Raw genomic sequence first — 22,135 nt, 5'->3', positions numbered from 1 at the left:
GCCGCAAGCAAAAATAACACATTATTCACCATAAAAGTGTGGTTATGCAACAAAATACCTGTCATGAAACCACAAATATAATTGGGCATTTAAGTGGAATTTTGAGGAATGGCTACAGGCATCATTTATCATAGGGATTTCAATAATGGGAAATATTGATGTCTAAAAAGCAAGAAGTTCCCACAAGAAGAAGAAATTTTATCCAATATAGTGTAGAAATTTGTTTTCTGAACTGGTAGTGACTTTGTAATGTGAATGCAGACTATTGTTTAAATTTTGCCATAGTTGAAATAAGCAGTTTTCTTACCCTCATGTTCTAGGCCTTTCTCTGTTATTCTCTTTAAGAGTTCAGCATCCCAAACAACTTGCGTGCAGAGTTCTGTGGAAAGGGTACAGTGGAAGAAATCTTCATCTTTAAAGGGCTGTCACACAGGAAAATAATTTTAAAAGCCCCAAACAGTTCCATTGACACTATTGTGTCTCAGCAGTGTGTGTCTGCAAGGTTGAACTGTTTGAGTCTGACAGACTTCCAGGGGTGGAGGTAGGACTGTTTTGAGCCTGACAGATGAAGGGCCCCATGTGAACTCCATCTGTAACAGCAGAGTTTGAACCGAACTCTGAAGCACCCTCGGAAGAGCCACAAATCCCAGACCCCGAACAGAGAGATTCACCAGAGGGCAGCACGATATCACTTTCTATTGTCAAAGTAGGAGTTAATCGTTTCAGCTGTCAGAGAGCTCTTAGAAATGAGATGCTTGTTGTTCCATCATTACAATTTCAAATAAGTTTCTCTTTAAAGCTAGCCTCTGGAGAATCTCCTAAATCCAAGGTCTTAGGCATTGATGTTTTGTCCAGGCATTCACATAGTGGAAGCAGAGGGAGTTCAGGCAGTTGTGTTCTCAATGTATGTCTTTGCCAGGTTTCTGGCCAGGGCTGGTTGGGGCAGCTGATGGGTGCTGGTCCAGCTTCAAGCATTCCAGGAGCTCTGCTGTGTTAAAGGCACCAGCCTGGGTGAATATTATTTCAGCCTCATTTTTGGGAGGCATTAACCAGAAGGAGTAAGCCTTCTGATGTCACTTCATGATAAGGGACCACAGAGGATGAATCTAGAGCCATAGAATCATAGAATGGCCTGGGTTGGAAGGGACATTAAAGGTTCCAGTTCCAACTCACTTGCCAGGGCAGGGGCACTTTTCACTAGACACGGCTGACTCAGAGCTCCATCCAAGCTGATGTTTAACACTTCCAGGGATGGGGCACCCTCAGCTTCTCTGGGCAACCTCAGAAAAAAGTGCCTCACCACCCTCACTGTAAAAAAATTTCCTTCTGAGATCTAATCTAAACCTACTCTCAGTTTAAAGCTACTTCCACTTGTTCTATCACTACATGCCCTTTAAAAAAGTCCCTCACTAGTTTTCTTGCAGGTCCCCTTTAGGTAGTGGAAGACTGAGATGGTTTTGTGTTATAATTGTATATAATTATATAACATTTTGGTTGTCATGTGTGCTGAGCAGATTCTAAGTCCTTTAGTACTTATGCTAAACTCCTGCTGTTCAAAGAGCCAAGAGGAATCCCTGGTCACAATTTGCCTGCTCAGCTTCCTTCATTCAGGGCTTCACCTGTCATCAGTCTATTCCTAGTTATTTCTCTGTTCTGTTTGCACAGGTGTCTGCAGCATTCACCTCCCCTGGTTCAAGTGTCTCTATGCTTTTCTGTCCTTTTCTGAGCTCCGTCTCTCAGCATATCATCAAAGCATTTTGGGCTGGTTTCCTGTAACTTAACTGCATCTTCTGGCCTTGGTCATTCCCTTTGCTGCTTTGACTTCTGCCTGGTGGGATGCCTCATGTGTAGCATCAATCTTGTGCTTCACTCCTGACATGACATGTAGAGGTCTTCCTTGACTGACTGTGTCTGATCTCACTCCTTTTGAAGTTCAGTCTGAGCTCCATCTGCTTCGGCTCATTTCACCACTTCCTAACTCTGTGCTGAAGCCTTCAAAGACGCAGCTTTTCCATGGGGCTGCTCCACATGTATCCTTAACTTTCCTTAGCTTAAATATTATCTTTATTTAAAGTCCTGGGATCTTAAGTATATATATTTAGAACACTTTCTTTACAGTGTTAGCTTAAGTTACATTACTTAGTCTTCTGAGAGTATAGTACCCTTCTTCAGAGTAGATACAAAATTATGAATTCCGTAGTAGAAATAATTTCAATATCTTTCAAGACAGGTCTGTGTCTGCTGTAAAAGAAAATAAAAATGTGTTTCTGTTTTAAGAAAAAGACTTTAAATCCCTATTATGTTCTTTCTTTCTTTCTTTCTTTCTTTCTTTCCTTCTTTCTTTCCTTCTTTCTTTCCTTCTTTCCTTCTTTCTTCCTTTCTTTCTTCATTTCTTCATTTCTTTCTTCATTTCAACTTTCTTCTTTATTTCAATATTTGAAAAAAAGGAGCTTCTTTTTTTTTTATTTGCATTCTTTTTATTTCTTGGGAAGACCAAGGAAAAAAGACAACAAAAATGCTGAAAAAATATTTTGTTCTGTTTCCTTTGTTTTTACATTCCATTTTCATTTTGTCTTTTTTTTTTTTTTTTTCCCCAAAGGAAAGAAAATAATAGGGAGTTTTTAAGGCAAAAGGATTGGACAAGAGAAACAAAAATATATTTTAATAATTCTTTTCAGTTTTAGCAAGGCAGAAAATGCCTTTGAAAATTCACAAAAAAGAAAAGTTTAAAAGGGAAGTACTTTCTATTCAATCTCTTAACAAGGCTTTTTAGCTAGTTAAGCCAGCCAGCACAGTGTGCTTTGTAATGTTTTCTAGATGAGGAGAGTCCATCACCTGTACAGGAGTCCATACCAATGCACGGAGGTCTTTGTGAGCATTACACCAAGTTTTCTCCTGACTAAACCTGATTCAGTTTCCCTTAAGGTCTCTTCATTTCACAGTCAATGCTATGACTATGACTCACAGTAGAAATAAGCCAACCTGGGCTTTAAAACAGGGATGAGGCAGGGCTCTATCATCTGCTGTGTATGTAATTTTTAGAGTGATCTGCCACTGCTTTTGAATATTTAATTTTCCAGGCGCTGCCAAGATAACAGAGAGGCACATTGCTTGGCAGTGGTCATCGCTGAAGAGTGCTGGCTCTTGGGTGTCAGTGCTCAAGACTACCAGTAAGATGTATGGGCTTTGCAAGGTGTGTGGCACCTGTTCTTCCTGTCTATTTAGGGGTTTGGAGAAGTTACACAATATCTGGCTTTCTTGTTTCTTGCTCAAACTAAATATATATAACTACACCTTGATACTGGTCTTTTCAGAATCAGCAACTTTTTCCATCTTTTGTTTGTTTCTTCCCATTTTGACTTATATCCAATGCCATTATTATCAAAAGGAAAAAGTAAAAAAAAAGCTTTTATCCACTGTGGATAAATTAGTAAGATTCTTCTTGGAAGGTGTTCAGAAGTGTTCATGAAGGTGTTCATGATCCTGCATAGTTGAAATGAATGAGTCTATTTTATGCAGGAACAGAAATGTTACTTCTAAGAGCTTCCCAAGTTACCCAGTCACATAACTTAATTGTTATATGTAACTAAGTATCTTCTCTGATTCACCAGATTTACTTTGATCTGAATGGCCTTTTTCTGGAAATAAATCTTATTTTCTTGTAAGATTTTAATAACAAAATGGTGATATGTTTTTGTATACAAGTATGATATTAGTACCTAATTAAATTTGTTTTTATAAAGGATGCTTCTTGCTGCAAAAAAAAAAATGTTCATACACATTTCCTATACAAAAGAAAACCTATAAAAATATATCCATTCAAGTAAGTCATTAGTGGCTTTAGACATTGTCAATCTTATATTTGTGCTACTTTTTCAATCCTAAAATATATCTGCTCATTTCTTAGCCATTGTATTCTATTTCAGTTTTTATCAATCAAGTCAGGCTGAAAGCCTGTAAATAGGCTTTGCATAACCTGTTCCCAAATTATGGAGGAATTCATACTTTCAGCAGTGAAGAATCAATAATTTCTTTTTAATTTTGCCACGTGAACAATGTATTGCATTAAATATATGTACAGAATTTTAGAATATAGTATACTAAAACTTATATGTCACAAATAAGGTTTACCCAGGAGTCTTCCCCATGGGCTGCTGTGCTGTAGCAAAAGTTGTGTTTATTCAAATTCTTTAAAACCACCCTGTTTACTTTGCTCTGTTGTTTTCTCAGACTCACGTGGGGAGAAGCTAAAAAAAGAAAGTTCAGTATGTTGCTCTCCAGATACACTATTGAGAAAATAAGCATGTCACACAGAAATAAGACTGTATCTCATCTGCTTCGAGGAGGGTTTTTGTGGTATTCCTTTCAAAGACTTACCTAGTTTCTTTGTCACTGCACTTTAAGCCTTGAATCCCCTGCAGGCAGGAGAGACTGAGAGGGAAGGAGGTGAATGTTTGCTGCAGCTCTCTTTTATCTTGTTAACTTTGCAGAAGTTGTAGCTGGTTTCGGAAGCTCACTTTTCAATGAAATTTGCAACTATAACCATAGATTATAACAACTATAACTATAACTATAACTATAACAACAGATTACTCTGGCCCTCAAAGCAGATTTATAAATCTCCTGAAAATGCAAGTACAGAGATGTCGTACTACCTTTTATTCATGTTGAGATTGTAGATAGGTAACAGCTTGCGTTAATATTTGACAAATCTGTTCTTTGTTACTGTCAGAAATGTAGCTGAATATCTCTTTGGCTGGCTGGCTTGTACTTGAAACTGTTTTTTGTAAGATCTGGATTTGAAAATCTCTCTTGCCAGACTTGTAGCTGTCAGATCCATTATCTTCAAAATTTCTCTTAACCTCTGATGGTGTTTTTCTTTCCTTCTGCAGAAACAGAAGGTGCATGCAGCACAGATGTCAGTCTTCAAGGAGTAACTTCTTCAACCCCAAGTGATACCAGCTCCTGCTAGTACCATGGGGCTAGGAGGTGTTTTTTTAGGCACTGGACAGATCCACGTAATCCTGTGGGGAAGTTTGGCAGCCATGACGACACTCTTGTTCCTCACCTTCCTCATCTTCCTTTGCTCCAGCTGCAATGGGTAAGGCTCCAGGGCTTAATGGTTCTTGATGCACTTTGGACATAGCTTAATGTATAAATAGTGAGCAGAAAATACTGAGGACTGAGGTACAGAAATAAAGAAAAACAGAGCAAACTTCAGGTTGAACAATTATGTTCATTCTAAAATCTAATTATATTTTTATTTTGCTGTGAAGGAAGTACACAATTATGTTTATTCAGTGGTTTTATTAGGGTTTATTAGGGGTTTATTCCCTTAAGCAGAAGCCTGGAGCACAGGTAGACACACTGAGTATTAGCAGGTCACACCCCTAAACTGAAACTGAGAATATTAGGCGGGCTAAACAGGACAAAAAAGTCTAGGTAAAAAAGGAAAGGGAAGTGATTATGTACTTTCAGCTTTGCTGTGGCCATTCCTGAAGTATAGGGAATATAGTATTGATCTTGCCTTTCATGCAAAAATGAGTAAGGATCAAACAGAGGTACTAATTAATGCCTTATACCTTATCCTTATTTTCTTCTCCATAAGAGGATTCAATTTCACCAATACAGGCACTTCTACTGACTTTGTTTATGCACATTTCAAGGCTCCTTCATGACTTGTAAGCTGAGCCCTGCTGATGCAGTCTGTCCATGGTGTCCTTCCACAGGCCAGACCAGTCAGACTTCACTGGGAGGAGTGGGACTGCTGTGGTCCATATTGCTGGATTTTGTAAGCACAACTGAATCAGCCAAATACATGGAGGGGGAAATTCCAGTAGAGCAGCAAAATCTACAGTTTGGATGCATATGCCTATATGGAGCATGTGCTTTCACCCCTTCAGCTTTGAGAACACTGAGGAAATTGTGCAGCCATAAAATGCACTATATTGGCACAGGATGTGTCTACAGTGGAAGGCTTTATTTTTCAGCAGGATGTATTTAATGCCCACCATGCAAAAAACAGTTATGAGCAAAAACAGGTCCCAGAGTTGGTTGAAACCCTAAAAAGCCTAAGTTAGAACATGTAATTGCAGGTGATTCAGGAAAAACACTTCCGTAAACTGTAAGTTGACACTTCAGTATCTTCTTATTGCCACAGTTTCCTGTGATATCTGTGTAAAAAAAAATAGTAGAATTTTTTAAATTTTATTTAAAAGTAGAAAATATTCTTTAGCCCACAGACATTGCATTTAGGTACTGTATATCATCTTTAACGCCTTTTCCAACTCAAATGATTCTGTAAGTTTGTGTTTTGTTTTGTAACACACCAATCTTTGAAACATCTCTAGAAAGATGGGTCAAACCACTGAGTAATTTTTGCAGTTACAGAGATACGTTGCCTAAAATATTCTGGTGATGTTTTTTAATAAATTCTTGTGTTGCTAGTTTGGGCATAATATCTTTTGTTTCAGGTCATTCTGTAGGGCAGGTTGTTTATGCATAAATATAATTGTGCAGAATTTCTTCCTGGCTTACTCTTCAAAAATGGACATAGAAAACTGAATAAAATTTGCTCTTTCTAAAATATCAGAGGCAGAAAAACTTCCAGAGAGGAAATTCAGCTTTTAACTTTCTCTGCTCTGCATTGGTGCATGCTCACCTGCTGTTTTGTTATGTCCCAATTAGATAGAATTTTTAACAGTTGCTAATGTGGAAGTACAGTTCACTGCAGACTTTAGAAAAAGCAAAAATTTCATATTGTCAATATTTTCTCACCTTTTTATTTGCATTTTCATCTAGGGGAAGGACGAACATTATTTTAAACTTATACTTTATTGCAGTATTTCTGAATAAGAGGTATATTTCCCAAATGATAAAAACTGGAAATGTGATCCATACTTAGACTCCTATGAAGGACCCAGGGAATTCCTTTAAAAATGTAGGCCTCTGCTGCTGTAAAATTTGTATGCCTTTTTGAACTGCTTATACTTATTATCAATTTGACTAGCATTTTTAGTTATCTGGATTTTTTTGTCCTTTTCTAATTCCTGATAGGATACACACTTTTTACTGACATAATTTAAGGGACTCCCTAAGTAGCCTGTAAACAGACTGTGTATCTGAGAATTTCAGATATAACTAAATTGAAGAATAACATTTTTATTATCATAGAGTGGCCTGGGTTGGAAGGGATTTTAAATCATCTAGTTCCCTGTCATGGGCAGGGACACATTTCACTAGAGCAGGTTGCTCAGAGCCCCATCCAGCCTGGCCTTAAACACTGCCAAGGATGGGGCATCCACCAGTAGCTGCTTCTTGGAGCAATTTGTTTCAGTGTCTCACCACCCTCACAGTAAAGAATTTTTTCCTAATATTTGATTTAAACCTACTCCCTTTCAGTTTGAAGCCATTCCCCCATGTCCTATCTCTACATAATTATTTACATTAATGTAATTATCATCAGTCACTTCTCACTGTGATCTTACACTGAGTGAGAAGAAGGGTTTTGTGTGTTTGTTGTATCTCTTCAGTTATGTTTATCACCATTCTGCCTCAACAGTGTTTTTACACAGAGGTCATGCAAATTCCTGTAATAATTTTCAGTTATTCCATTTTCAGTATTATCGTGAATCATAGTTCTGTTCCCTGCAGGAGTGCAAGGTCTATGAATGATTGGTATTTGTATATTAGCATAATTTTTAGTAAAAATTCATGTGTCTTTTTCCTTAAGGGAAAAGAAGGCCAAAAATCAGAATGGAGATCATGAAAATCTGATGAATGTGGTGAGTATTTATTTCTGGCAGCTTTTGTCTGTCTTGTGGTTGGTTTGTACCAAGCTCCTTGCAAAATACAACAGATTAGAAAATTGCTCAGGAATTTCAAGATGGTTGAGAACGGGAAACTAAAAGTTGCAGAACAGGAAGAGGAGGAAAACTTGTGTAGATCCTGATAATCTGCACTTTTTCTGCCACCACTGTACTCCAGCCTTTCTTTGGCTCCATTTGCAGCGTACATTGCAGGGTACAAAGGGCAGCGTACCCTTTGTCAGCTGCTGCTTCTCACAGGTTAAAGCCATAGTAATGTCTATGACCATAAAGCTTGAAAAGGACATTGCTCTGGACATCTTGGCGTTTATTTCTTTTTAACATGTGTAAACACAGGCACTTAAATGCTTTAATCTAGCTGGCATGGTTTGCTTCTCCTGCCGATAATGCCTGTGGTCAGAGCTCCGGAGGCGAGAATGAAATGCGCTACGCGTGTGCTCGTGTGAAGGTTTACTCTGGTCCTGTGGTCTCTGATCTGTGTTGCAGCCTTCCGAGAAGGAGGTGTTCAGCCATTCCATCACCAGCTCTGTTACGGAGCCTCCCCTGAACAGTGAACAGAACGGGGCCCTCAGCAACGGTGAGGGTGAGTAGTGGCAGCCCTGCGGTGGGGTGAGCAGTGGCACCGTCCCGGTGCCCACAGCTCCCACCTCAGCTGCTCGCTGGGGATCCCTCAGGTTTCAGGTTTCTAGCCAGCAGCTTTCCAAGCACACAGGCAAGCCATTTGTCAGAATACTCTGGGCACCTCTGCACGTCTGACACCAGATCACACAGAACTTACAACCGAGTTTAAAAATGCCATGGAATTGTTTGCCTTGCTGGGAAGTCAGTGGAGGTGATCATCTCATGGAGATTCAGGTGGTTTAGGCTGCATCCCTGCCTCTCCACTTCAATCCTGGGTGTGCTCTGGCACAGCCCTACACCCCTGCTCCCACTCCTCCATGCCAGCCAACACTGGGAGGTGCTGAGGTCCTCTCCTGGCCTGCCAGGTCTGGGTCACCAAGCCATACCTGCAGATTGACCAGGTCATCAGGCAGAGAATGGGACCTTCCCTAATCTTGGTAAGCTATGGAACTGGGATAAAACCAGAAGATGAAGCTGAACCTTTGAGTTTCAAAAGTGCTTCAGGAGGCTGTGGAAATATTTCAGGTCCTCCTCCACGATTACAACTTTGGGTCACACTACTGTGCTGTGCTGTCACTTATATTTTTACATTTTAGAAAACAGGCAACATAAATAGGCTTCCTTTTTTTTCCTTAGTCTTTGCTTTGCTGAACACTCAAAATGATTCACCCTGAAGTATCACTGGAAAATATTTTACTCAGCTGTACCTAAAAATAAACTCACTCTCAGCTTGGAGCCACTGAGAGCCAACTATTGTCTTCACACTAACACCAACACCAGGGGCTGCACTCCAGCTTACAGCTCTCTCCTCATCTCCTGTAACCAGGGGCTAAGCTATTCAGACTTTACCCCTTAGAGACAAGTATCCAAAGTAATTTTTAAACTTTGTTTTTGCAGCTAATTGCTGTTCCCATCCATTGGCTTGTTGTGTATGTAGGTGTGTGGTTCCCTGAGGGACTTGATGTGCAGAGCAAAGCCCTGCAGAATGGAAGTATTTCTCTCTGCCATGAGTCACCACATGTGCAGCTGTCAGAGCTGCTGCTAAAAGGTGTGCTGTCAACCAGCAGACAGTTTTCAGACTGTCTGATACTATACTCAGCTTACACCCTGCACAACAGCCCTTCTGAATAACAGGAACCCCTGTGCTTTCATTTCTTACTTATACTTTATGCACTTTTTATTAATAGTTCTTTTAATTGCTGTTTCTGCTAGCTTTATAAGCAGGGGCAGGGTTATGGAAGAAGAACCATCAAATGCTGTGTTTTTTTCCTTTACCCAACCTGCCAGCATTGTCTTTTCTATGCCAACCCTTCAGCTACACCAACCCCTTCTGTGCTACCACCCACAACCACAAAAATACAAAAAACGTAAGCTCTTATTGCTTTTGATTATCCCCTCCAGCCTGAATGGGTTGTGCTTTCTGGGTTCAGTAAGGGTGCTCAGCACAGCACAGAAATCCCTAGAATCAAAGACCCGAAAGGCAAAACTCCCTTCTCCCATTCAGACAGTGATTATCATCTTACACCTCCCATTCTGTCCTGAGTTTTGCAGTCAGGGTATGGCTCCCTGCTGGTGCTGACTGTGTTTGCATGCCCTGAACACAAGGGAAAGCAATGACCATGGCAACCACCAAATCAAGGGCACTGACTGCTTTGGCAACGTTTCTGTCACCATGTCAAACACACTGAAGGACACAGAATGGGTTGCTTTTGTTGAGATAGTGCCTTAGGAACTGTACTAGGAATTTTTTTAAAGAAAAAGTGTGAGGTAAAGTTACCTACCGTGCTTGAAACATGCTTGTATATGCCCATGAATGCATGCAAATGTCACATGTGTGGTGTAAGACGAGAAGTCCCATACATTTCAGTCCCTAATACCCCCTAGTGACAATGGCATGTGGTCCTCTTTTGGGACCTGAAACAACATGTTCTGCCTGACACTACCTTCTGAAGTCTAGTCTTCTCTCTTGTGCATATGGCCGGCTCGTTAGTAGGTTGTCAACCAACATTATGTGCTGCGAGACTAAGAGAAGTATGGCTCAGCCTCGGTGAGAGCTTCTGCTGTAGCGTGCAGGGAGGGCTGGGCGAAGTGTAATCCCAACGAGAATTGGGCCAGCATGTTAAACAAGCTGAAGGATGGCAGGGAGGAGGAAGGAACACTTTCCTTTTGATTCCAGAGAATGGGGAAATGCAAAGAGGAAAATCTAATGAGGATTTTTTTAAGGCACTTGGTTTGAGGCCTCCCACCTGTTTCCTTCCCATCTGAGACTACTGAGCACTCTGTAATCATTCAGTGAAACTGAGTACAAGGCAGCTGGATATCCATGCACAGCTAACCTCCCACCTCCTGTTCTGACAGTGAATGCTGTTGCCATATAATGTGACTTGGGGGTGTACTGACTATTTTAGATGTTGTGAGAAAGATATTTTACCAGTAGAATAAAGGAATTTTACCAGTAGGCAGAAATGTCTGAAATAACTGAAACCTTTTGATAAGCAAAAAGCATGCTAATCACTAGGCATTTCCAGGCATTAGTATCATTTATCCTTTCCCGCATGTCACAAAAACAAAGTGATGTAGAGAGCAAAGTGATGTAAATCACACCTTTTAGTTATGCCTTTGTTTGTAATACTTCTCTGTAATTTTCTTTAGTTCTTTCTGAAGACAGTACAGCTGCCTGTATCCAGCCTTATGACGAAGTACAGACATCTGATCTACTAGATCAACAGGATAGTCTTGGAAAGTCTATAAAATGTCACCAGAGCCGGGAACTACCCAGTATTCCCCCTAACAACCCCATGGAAACTATAATCTCATCTAGAAATGCAGAAAATGATCAAGGTCTTGGAATGGAAGGGCCTTATGAAGTCTTGAAAGACAGCTCCTCTCAGGAGAACATAGTTGAAGACTGCTTGTATGAAACTGTGAAGGAAATTAAAGATGTTGGAGCAGTAGTCAGCATGGAAGGGAACTCTAACAGCAAATCAAAGGCTTCACTGACAGTTTCTGAAGGTCAGAATCAGATTCCTGAGAACAGAATTGAGTCAGCAGAATATGCATCTGTTGACCGAAATAAGAAGAGTCGCCAGAGTGCAAATTCAGAAAGTCCTCTTGACAACATACCAGATGTAGAGGATGAGCTTCCCCCTCCAGTACCCATGAAACTTCTTGATGAAAATGAAAATGTGCAAGAAAAAGAAGTTGAAGAAGTGACAGAAGGAGCAAGTAAACCAGAAAAGGTAAATACTGCAAATATTTGTCCTCATCAAACAGCCAGATAATGATGGAGAACATATGGGTGGGAAAGGATTTTATTTTTCAGTAATAAAAAATAACAAGAAAGAAACCCCACTCAGATGAAGCAAGACTGTAAATGGAAATATGGTAATGTATAGTAGAATCTTTGCATTAGAGGCTCCTTCTACTGCTGTCTGTATTTTTGACTGGAGCTATGCACTACGTAAGGCTTTTCCAAAATAATATCCAGAAATTGCATAGGAGGCTTCTGCTTCTTTATTTGATGTATTATATTTGTGGAAGCTATTACAAAGGGACCGTATCTCTGTCACCATCTATATGTTGTTCTGAAGCCTCCTCTTTTTTTTTTCTAATGAAACTGCAACTTACAAAAAGGAGAGGGGGGCATCCTTGGTGGATGTCCTTACTTTAGATGTGCCTCTTTTGATGGGCCACCTTGACTTAGCTGTGCAAGTGTTAGACACTCACTTTGTCTTTTGCTGCAGGAGGGAGGGATAGAAAGAGATTGCAGCTGTATGCTTTTTGCAGCTGTATTTGTCAAATTCTGTATATCACATATAAACAGAGTATAAGGAATTTCTAAGTGCTGAAATCACAGCCAAAAGTTAAGTTTTCTCAGCAGCTTATGCTTGCTGAATGAATTATGGTGAATTCCTTAAAATATAGAATTATGACATTTTCAACAGTTTATTTTCGCATTTGTAGTTTTTTATTGGAAGTAATTTTAAGGATGCTTTCAGATCATAGCAAAGACGTTTCATAAAATGTTGAGTTTGCATTTTTCAGAATGTTTATATATCTTCTTATTAATTGGAATGAAAGAGCTGTAGGTTTAGCAGATTTTTGGTGTCTGAGTCATCAAATAATATTAGGTAGGTATTGATGAAAATTTCAAAAAAATTCTTAAGATGCAATGTGACTTTTTAATGTAAACATTTACGTGAAAAATCACAGCAGAGCTGAGGTATTGTTACTTGTTTCTGGTTGTTCTCTTATTTGAAGAATTTCAGTAATCCAGGAAGAAGGCAGAAGAGTATCCTGTTAAATAAATAACAAACCATGTAACTTGTAAAGCACAATATAGTCCAAATAAATAAACTGAAGACTTCTTGCAGTATAAAAATTGTTCAGCTAGATTCTTCAGTGCACGTTTTTACAACAATGATCTCATTAAGTAAAAAATTAAGATGTGACTGTCATCAATAATCCAGCACCATTCCCCTCTCCCACATTCCAGCCATAAGTAATTTCTAATTAAACTTTTAGATAAACAGCTTAGTGTAACAGTGACATTTTTCCTACTATGTGTGAAAAGACTAGCAGAAAGTAATTGTATTTCCCAGGCACCAATACAAAGGAAAAGCCTTTGCTGCTCTGTAGCTCCCCAGCACACCATGTATGCACTGTCAGTAACTGCCAGGAGTGGGAATTGATTAAAATGGTTCAGGTTTTGAAGGATTAATCAAGAGATGACACATGCAGTCCCCTAAGTGCCAGAAAAAAGGTGTTTGTCTAATTAAAATTTATTCAGAGCTGAAGCCACCCTGAGTTAAATCTTGGGCAGCATCAGCTCATTGCCGTGCTCGCTGCTGGGTACATGCATTATGCATCGAGGTGTGTGCCTGTCCTGTCCTTGAGAGCTACAGCTGCAGCAGGGCTGGAGATGGTAATTGATGGAATACATAAATGTCATTATTGCTGGCATTGTGTGGGGAGGGGGCTGTGGGGTTGTTTTTCTGTTGTGATGATAGTTTTTCCCTGTATTTTGCTGCTTCAAGCAATGCAGAGCAATGCCTTTTTCGATGTGGCAAGCAAAACCAAGATGTTCATGGAAATGTATGTTGCACTAATAACTCTTTTAGGTAGACCCCATAGGGGTTTCTGGTTTTGCTTCCTCTTCTATGAGTCTACTTAGCTGCTTTGTTTAGCATGACATCTGTATCCCAAACTCTTCAACCTTCTGCCCTGGCCCTGATGAAGACAGAGGTTGTGTGTACGTCATGCAAGTCTCCCTCACTATAATGAGGGCACAAAGAAGGGACAGGCAGGGAGGCACCTGTAACCAAGGCTTGTACCTGCCAACAGGTAAAAGGAGAGAACAGTGTCCAAGCTGTTACAGTCTCACCATCTAAAAGAGGGTGAGATCCCAGCCTATGCAAGTCCCTGAAGCATTCCAATCTAGGAGACAACTAGGTGGACCAAACCAGAGACCATTCCTGTATATAACAGCATGAAAACAACAAAGCATCCTTTTAAGAGCCAGGTATGCAGCAATGGATGAAAATTTACCTAAACTAGTTTTTGGCTATGACCCAGCCAAATCCTGTGGAAAGACTTGATGATGAAAGAAACCTTTAATATCATGAGGCCTCTTACAGGCCTCTATCACCTTCAAAACCTTGAACATCATTATTCTAATAATACTGAAAAAGCAGAATATATTTCTTTAGTTCTTTCTTTTATTTAAAAAGGAAGTATGAATTCCTTTTTCATCCAGGTCTTTCCAGAGTGAGCACTGGTAGAAATGCTATCTGTGTGTCCATTTGGCTGCTGCCATCTGATTTCAGCCTTGCATAGCCTGAGGATGGGCAAAGCATCTCTTACAAATGCACCAGAGGAGAATGTTCTTGTTCTTTTGCCCAAGTCAGGAGCAGCAGCTGAGCCAAAGAGCAAAATATCAAGTGCTCTTGAGGAAGGAAAGGGAAGCAGAAGGCAAATAAGGACACATGTTGTTTGTGTTGCTACTGTTGAGGTTTCAGCATAGTTTAAAATGTTGCTAGGTAAAAAATGTTTAGGGGCAAGTGGGATTTAAGTTTCCAAGATAACAATATCCTCCAAAACGGGTGTGTCACAAGCTTCACATTTAGAAGAAAGAATGCTGTATCAGGGAAACAGCACAGGATGGCAAACACCTTGGGGTATTTATCAGTACTTGAGTGGGAAACTGTAGAAGGGGTCCTGACACATGGTGCTTATAGACACACTGATGACAGAAAAATCACTGAAGAATTTTATGAGCACATGTTTGTTTTAATGTGCGAGGATGAAATTAGTAGCTTACTCCCCAGCACAAAAAGATGCAGATAGGAAAAACTAAGTTGCTGTAGTGAAGCAGATCTAATACAAGGCCAAAATATATTTGAATTTTTCCTTTTTCTTTTTCTTTTTTTTTTTTTTTGGTTGGTTGGTTTTTTTAAGAGTAAACAAACCAGAGTTAAAGAGTACTATTCTCCAATCAGTGAGAAAGAAGTGAGAGGGTTTGTTGGTGTGAGGGAAGCTCTTTGGGTGCAGCAGGCAGAACTTCAGTGTGTTTTGGGCCAGGGTCTGTCAGAAGTGCCCAGAAACCTGAAGTTTGGTATTTACCAGAAGTAAAAACAACAAGAAAATGGAAGGAGGAAAGAATCTATCACAATGAGCCTCTGATTAAAGAAAGGAAAAAAAAAAAAAACAAACCACCAAAAAAACCCAAGTTTTGTGCCTGGAAGTGGTATTTTATTGACTGTGCTAAAAATAGCTCTAGTCCTCCATGTTGGCTTGCACTGGAGGTGGTATGAAGTATTTTACTTGGAGAAGTTGTGTGAGAGGCCAAAATACAGCCAGTTACAGTGTTGGAGGGCTCCCTCTGAATCACTGTGTAGCAGGAGTCCAGCAAAGCCTTCTTGGCCCAGGGAGGAGGCATCCCAGAGCTGCTGTGTAGCAGCAGAGTCCTTGTCGCTGTAAAGGTCCAAAGGCATTTTTCATAAGAGCAAAATGCTTTTCCCCTGACTTTTCATGACCTTTTTGCACAGAACATTTTAGATGCTTGCAATTAGACTCCATCCTTCAGTGATCTGCTGTGTGGCCTGGCTCCAGCTCAGGGTGGGCTGCAGCAGGTCTGAGTGCTTGTGAGGCCAGGCTGCTGAGCACCTCTGCACAGGAACGGCATTCCAGGGGTGGAGGACACAGCGCTCCCATGCAGAATGTCCAGGATCTACAGAATGAAGGGTAACAATCATCCAGAAAGTGTCAGCTGAGTATTGTTCTTTTGTCATCTAAAAGTATATCTGAAAATCCTGTGAAAGGGCAACTGGTGTACTCCAAGAGCTGTCTTCTAATTGTTCAGAAGCCTCAGCAGATACTTCATAAAAGGTGTAAAGGAGGGATACAGTGGTGCAGCGTTTGTTTTAACTATTGCATTATTTTTACCCTTTTCGGGTCAGGACAAGAGCAGATACATTAAAAATCTTTGCTAACCTCAGGGCTGTTATCTCCAGAGAAGCACTCTGAATAGTGGGGGTACTAGCTATGTAAAATTGAACTTGAGAGCAAATGATCATAAAATATAATGTATTGATTATAATGGGAAGGTTTTGTTATAGATTTCACACTGTTGATGGGTAATGAACCTTTTATTTTCTTTCTTTCTTCCTTTTTTACAGAGGCTTAGTTCAGTGTCTTACAAGTCTCGAGAGGAAGATCCATCTCTTACAGAAGATGAGGTAGGTTTCTTGCATGCAATCCAGTAACTAACTAGAGACCAATTTTTAGGCAGAAATTAACATAAACTCTGCATGATTAAGCAGAACCTAAGAAAGGTGGAACTTGTGTGAAAGAAAAATGAAAGCCCGAGTTTCTCTGCACAGAGTTTCTATTGCCATGTTCCTAAAATCTGAAGTATTCTAACATCTGGCTGTATCAGGCCCATAGGTTAAAAATAATTTCAGAAAATAATAGGAGGCCATAATTAGTTGATTGTTAGGGTAATTTCTTGATTTGGTTGACGAAACCTTCTCAAGAAGAATAACCGGCAGCCTTTTGAAACATATGTTCCACCTTCCCCATGCAAAGTGTTTGGGGCTCTGGGAAGTAGACTGAAGCACAATAAAAGCACAGTTTATATGGAATATAAACTGTTCTTTAAAATGTTTCTTGGTCAGATAAATGGAGGTGAGTTAAACAAAGAGAAAAATTAAGCATAAATAAAGCTGTTTGTGATCATCTCCAGTATACCCATGCCATTTATAAATATGTTCTCTGGACATAAAACTAAACACAAACTTGGCAATGAACTAAGTGAGCTAATGCCTTCTGCTGGGAGAAGCATTCCCAGCCATTAATGAATAACCTGATCTTGAAGTGCGTTCATATAATCTAATACTGTGAAGATCTGAAGTATAGATGAGCAGAAAAGCCATTTTTTGTTAGCTGAAATCAGTAAAAAGTAAGAAATACTGCCATCTCCAAGTTGATGTCCCTCTAAAACAAACAAACAAAAAACCAACCAGCCCCAAAAATCCCAAACCAGACCAAAAACAAAAAAAAACCCAAACCAATCAACCAACCAACCCACCCCAACCCCACACAAACATACACACAAAAAATATCCCATTATTATCAGAAGTGTTCTGGTTTGTCTGCTTCAGCTGTGTTGCCTAATGGTAAAGGATATTTTCATGTTAATCTACTCTTTTAACTGGATTTATACAAACCCAGGATGGCTTTGCATGTTTGGGAAAGACTTTAAATGTAATAGAAGAGCTATGTTGCACTGTGATACTGGATACCAGAGAAGCTGTGCAGGGAATTTCAGCCATCTGTCTTGTGCAAGGACTAGTATCCATTTGGCCTGGGAGAGGGAATTAAGACTGATTCCTGTGCTTGGCAACAGCCTAGGTAATCCCTGAGCAGAGGGACATGTGTGGATGTGGGCTTCTCCCCACCTTTTCATGAAGGGCTGCTTTCATGCACTTGTTGAAGTGTACCCTCACCAGATGAAATTTTCAGTTAGGAATTAAATGCTGTCTCCCTTTCTGCTGTTTACAGCTGAGAGGTTTCAGTCTCCAGTCTAAAGTTCACATACTCAGTGTTTGAGAAGCAGCTCTTCTTTGTAGGCAAAGTGTAGTCAATGGAGCAGACCTTGCATATCAGTATTGGCACTACTTGCTATTATCTGGTGTGAGTAATTTAACTACAGATTTTTAATGTTGTCTTCACATGTGTTGGTGCCTATTTAGTCCTGCCTACAGAAACAATCAACTATTCTTCTACTGCAGTGTCTCTAAAAGGAGAAAAGTTGACACTACCATTAAAAATAGTAACAGTAATAATTTTTAAAACCCTAAGGATCAGATAGCATCCTTCATTACAGCAGTTCAATCTGATCCTCCCTTTGATGCCTCTCTCCCTGTTGAGTCCAAATTGACTCCAGGACCATATTAAAACTTGCAAGAGCTCCTGCTCACAAAGCCATTCCCTTTTTCCCAGTTCTAATTTTCTCACCAGGGTTTTATATTCAAGGAATTTTACATTTTTAAATTTATTTTATAAAGCATTCTTTTTTTAAAAGAAAACCAATCGATAAATACATGCCAGAAAGGAAGGATTTGTAAGAAATATGTGGGTTTTTTTCCCTCAAGGAAAAAATCATATCCTTTTAGAATAGGTATCTTTTTATCAGAAGATCCCATCTTTTCTTAAATAGCCAACATCCTTGTAGTACAAGGGTACAGACTGCTGCACAAGTTCTATGCATGCTCCATACTCAGTAGCTGTCTCCTTTTCCTAGATCTCTGCCATGTACTCATCGGTGAGTAAGCCGGGACAGGCCATCAAGGCACTGGATTCTCCTTACACCTGCATTCAAGAAATTGCATCTCAGAGGTCCCCATCTGTTTGCAGTGGCCTCTATGCAAGTGTGAAGGACTTTGAAAACACCCTAAATTCTACCACTGTGCCTCAGTCAGTGGACAGACCAAACGGAGAGCTGGAGCCGGACTATGAAGCTATCCAGTCAGTGAGCCAAGAGGAAGACAGGACCTTGTCCGTGCCTAACATAAACCACACTGCTCCTTCAGGAGAGAACGACTACGAGAGCATAGGGGACTTGCAGCACCACAGGGAATTCACCAGACTTTAACCACTCTGGCAGCAGATTTCCCCGCTGTTATTTTCAAAAGACAAGTGAAATGTGGAGAGGGAAGTGCTTTTCCTGTGGAACACAAGTTGTGAAGAAGCAATGTACGTTTCAGCCAGGGTGTGATACCTGCTGGTTTTTCTGGGTGGTGGATCAAGGCTCATGGGAAGGGGTACGTCAGGTCAGAAAGATGACCAGGACAATGTAAAGGTTTCTTTATTATTATTATTAGCTCCAAGGCAAACGTAATTTGGGAAGGAGTGTCATGCTTGTTGTCCTGGTAGGATTATGTACCAAAAAGACTACCTTTACACAAAACTAGCTTCTCATTTTAAGAGATTATTTTATGTAATTTTCTTCAAAATGTTTTTCAAGCATAATTTTTCATTCAAGTTTTGGCATCCACAATGTTGAGCAAACCACAGAAAATTGTACCTCAACTCAGACTTACTTTGCAGGGCTGGGGAAGATGCACTCACTTCTGTGTCTTTACATTCACTGCAACTAAAGTGCAAACAACAGTAGTTCACAAGGGACTGACTCCAAATGCACTTGAATTAATTCTGCTGGCTTTTTCTTTTTTCTTTTCTTTTTTTTTTAATGTCAAGGGCTGTGGAATGTGACTTGCAGTATTTGAGATGTGTACTGGTACTTGTAGGGGTTTTGTTTGATTATTTATGAAATCCCCCTTTAAAATGGCAGTGGTCACCCTTAGCATTCTTGCACTATTTCCTTCAAATGGACATAAATGCCTACATACACACACCCAAGATCATTGTCATGTTGCAAAAATTGTGCAAATGAATGCATTGGCATAATGTGTAGTCTAACCTTAGTAGTGTTGAGTACTTTTTTTTGCAGAATTTTGCCCTTTTTAAAGACATAAATATTTTAATATTTGTCTAGTTTCTTATATAGGAAAAATTATGTACTGTATTGAATGAGTAATACTTTTATTTTTTACAACATGTTTTTCATCACAGGTTTTGTAGATTAACTTACTGGGGTATGTAATAGGAGGAATCCCCTTCTTTATTTGGGCTTTATTTGGTTCTGGTTGGTTTTTTCCTTTTTTTCCTAGTTCAAAAGTAGATAAATGAAAATTGCTTTGGGGTTGTTTTGTTGGCTTTTTCTGCCTCCTTGAGCAGGGAAATGGATCATGGCTTGCTGTTTTTAAGCTAAAACCATGGAGTCTATGTAAAAGAACACTGCCAAAGGGCAAAAAAGAGGCAAGAGACAGTGGGATTTAGTCAGGCATAGCCACTGGTCCTCTTTGTTCTTCTGCTAAAAGGAACAGGAGAGCAGCCAAGACCTACTTGGGCCTCTGACAAACAGTTTGAAAGCCACTGGCTTTTCAAAAATGTCACATTATTCTGTTACTGTGAAAAACAAAGTACAGTGCTTGGATGAAATAAGCAGGCACTGGATTGGTACCTTTTTCCTTCAAGAATAATGCAGTAAATAGTACAATGGTACAAGAATAGTCCAACAGTAAAGAACTAGCATTGTGTGACATGCATGTGCACATATCCCAATGTATATAAGCATACACTTGTAATTTGGACACAAGTATAAGTTATAGTGCAAGCTTGGCAACATTCACATACGTAATATCTGGCATGTGCTTGAAGAGCAGTTTATTTTTAATTCAAAATAAACAGTACATAAACTGAGGTTGTCTTATTCTGTAGTAAACAGAACAGGTTTACTTTTAGCTCAATTGGTACTGGGTTTTGAAGGTTGAGCCCTTCTTGGATCCTTGGTCAGCTCTCAACATGACTTGGTACTATAAAGAGCAAACATAGATCTGGTTACACACATTTATTAGAAATAGCTTCATAACTGAGAGAAGTGTGCTGATTTACAGGCTTTGCCTGCAAGTAGTACAGCCTGAGGAGCAATGCAATCGTGCAGTCAACCTCTGCCCACAGGGGTGTTCAAACTTTGTGGATCCTGACCTTGTGCAACACTGCAGCACACTTGATCTACGACTGTCTTCCTTGGAGGAGAAGCAGTTCAGACCACTCTACGTCCATCCTGTTCTTGACCATGCTGCCATGTTTTGACAGCTGCAGCAAACCCTTTGCTTCCACTTCAGTGCTTTTTAAGGATGACTGTGGTTCTGCTTTCTGGAGTTTTTCCCTTTATAAAAATACTTGTTTCTGTTTCCTTGAATGTTCTGTTCACCTTTGAATGTTCTCTCATTCTACTTCACACTGTTTAAGGCCAAAGATAAGATGCACCATATTTCAGATTTGTTATGCTAAGTCTGGAGAATTTCTTTAGTCTTTAACTATGTGTTTGCTGTCTGTTCCTTGCTCAGGGGTACCAGTTTATATATGTAGTCCTCAGTCTGACTCCTGCAGCTTAGTGGCAGGCATACCTCAACTCCTGAAATTCCCAAATACATCTCAAGATGTAGTTATCCCTTTACATGGATGACTGCTTTTGGAGAAACAGTAGGAACACAAGGTTTGTCAGGCTTACTAGATTCAATTTCAAGACCAATTCAAAGATATCTTGAGACAATGCCAGTTGATAGCAAAGAATAGCACTGAATTCTTGATTGTAAATTTTAAGGTGCAAAAGAAGAAAATCAAACATCACTCAAGAAATACCCCCATTGAGACCAGCAGGTCAAAGGATGGCGGAGGACTGTCCAGTCATTCTGTTGTCTTTCTTAACCAGATCAAAAATGTTGCTTTGTAGGAAGAAACACAAGTCCTTCTGTTCTTTCTTCTGTTCTGACAACTGCTCCTAGGACCCCCGAGACTTCCCTTTTACACAATGAAAGAAAAATTTTCCTCCCCCTCTCCTTTTTCTTTGGTTTCTGTTTTTACCCTGTCTCATACAGCCTTGCACTGGGAGCTGGTACCATGTCTGCACACCTGTGGCAGTGGCACATTCCTTCTTGTTTAAATGACTTTCAGACTGGTCACAACCTTTTAATGGTCCATCAGACCTCAGTCTCATGGAGAAGTTCACATTTTGGATTGCTGCTTTTGGGATGTGTACCTGCCCTCAGCCTTGAGATCCACACACACTGGACTTAAAAGCTGCAAAAAAGAATTACCCTCCTGAATAAGGATGTATGGGGGAGTCCATAACTCCCCTGCAATCTCCATCATGTAGTCTAATGCTAAAGGAAAATGTTTTAGAATTCAGTCCAAGTTTGGTAAGTGACTATTTACATTTCTTGACAAAGAATCAAGGTTCTGGTTTAGTTCCCTCTTCCCAGAAGTAACACCTCTTCCCTTATGGCTGTTGTCAATGCTTTCTTTTCATTAATATATTTGATAGAAAGATTTTTTCCAGCAGTAATCCCCAAAGAGATTAATCTGACTGTAAAGAAAATGGAGTCTCTTCTACTTGTCTCTTTACTGCTCTTTTTAACTCTTTCACCATATCCCTAAATAAATGTCAACATCCAAAATAAAGTATTTGTTACCTGGTGATGTTTTCTGGGGAAGCTGCATAGTCTATAACTTTGCCTCCTTTTTTTGGCACAACTGTACAATAAAATCACACATCAAATTGC

At 39.8% G+C, this 22,135-nt stretch overlaps 1 protein-coding gene across 11 annotated transcripts in view; it reads left to right on the top strand.

Annotated features, from left to right (window-relative positions):
• The window catches only part of PAG1 (phosphoprotein membrane anchor with glycosphingolipid microdomains 1), a 103,416-nt gene extending 83,146 nt beyond the window's left edge, over positions 1-20,270 (top strand). For 6 of the 11 annotated variants that reach the window (XM_085572289.1, XM_021550560.4, XM_085572287.1 and 3 more), the window contains 6 exons: positions 4,893-5,101; positions 7,733-7,784; positions 8,313-8,409; positions 11,100-11,686; positions 16,124-16,183; positions 18,250-20,270. In XM_085572289.1, the coding sequence (XP_085428415.1) occupies positions 4,977-5,101; positions 7,733-7,784; positions 8,313-8,409; positions 11,100-11,686; positions 16,124-16,183; positions 18,250-18,600 (1,272 nt within the window). In that variant the 5' untranslated portion in view covers positions 4,893-4,976 and the 3' untranslated portion in view covers positions 18,601-20,270. Of the gene's footprint in view, positions 1-3,080; positions 3,194-4,726; positions 4,787-4,892; positions 5,102-7,732; positions 7,785-8,312; positions 8,410-11,099; positions 11,687-16,123; positions 16,184-18,249 lie in introns of those variants that run through there. The other 5 variants (XM_085572288.1, XM_085572285.1, XM_085572290.1 and 2 more) reach the window with 2 other exon arrangements.
• The last annotated feature ends 1,865 nt before the right edge of the window (positions 20,271-22,135 follow it).

Source organism: Lonchura striata, chromosome 2 (assembly GCF_050655825.1).
Source record: "Lonchura striata isolate lonStrDom1 chromosome 2, ASM5065582v1, whole genome shotgun sequence".
NCBI classification, from domain to species: domain Eukaryota; kingdom Metazoa; phylum Chordata; class Aves; order Passeriformes; family Estrildidae; genus Lonchura; species Lonchura striata.
The sequence above is the reverse complement of the archived record's forward strand: the minus strand, read 5'-3'. Positions and strand labels throughout refer to the sequence as shown.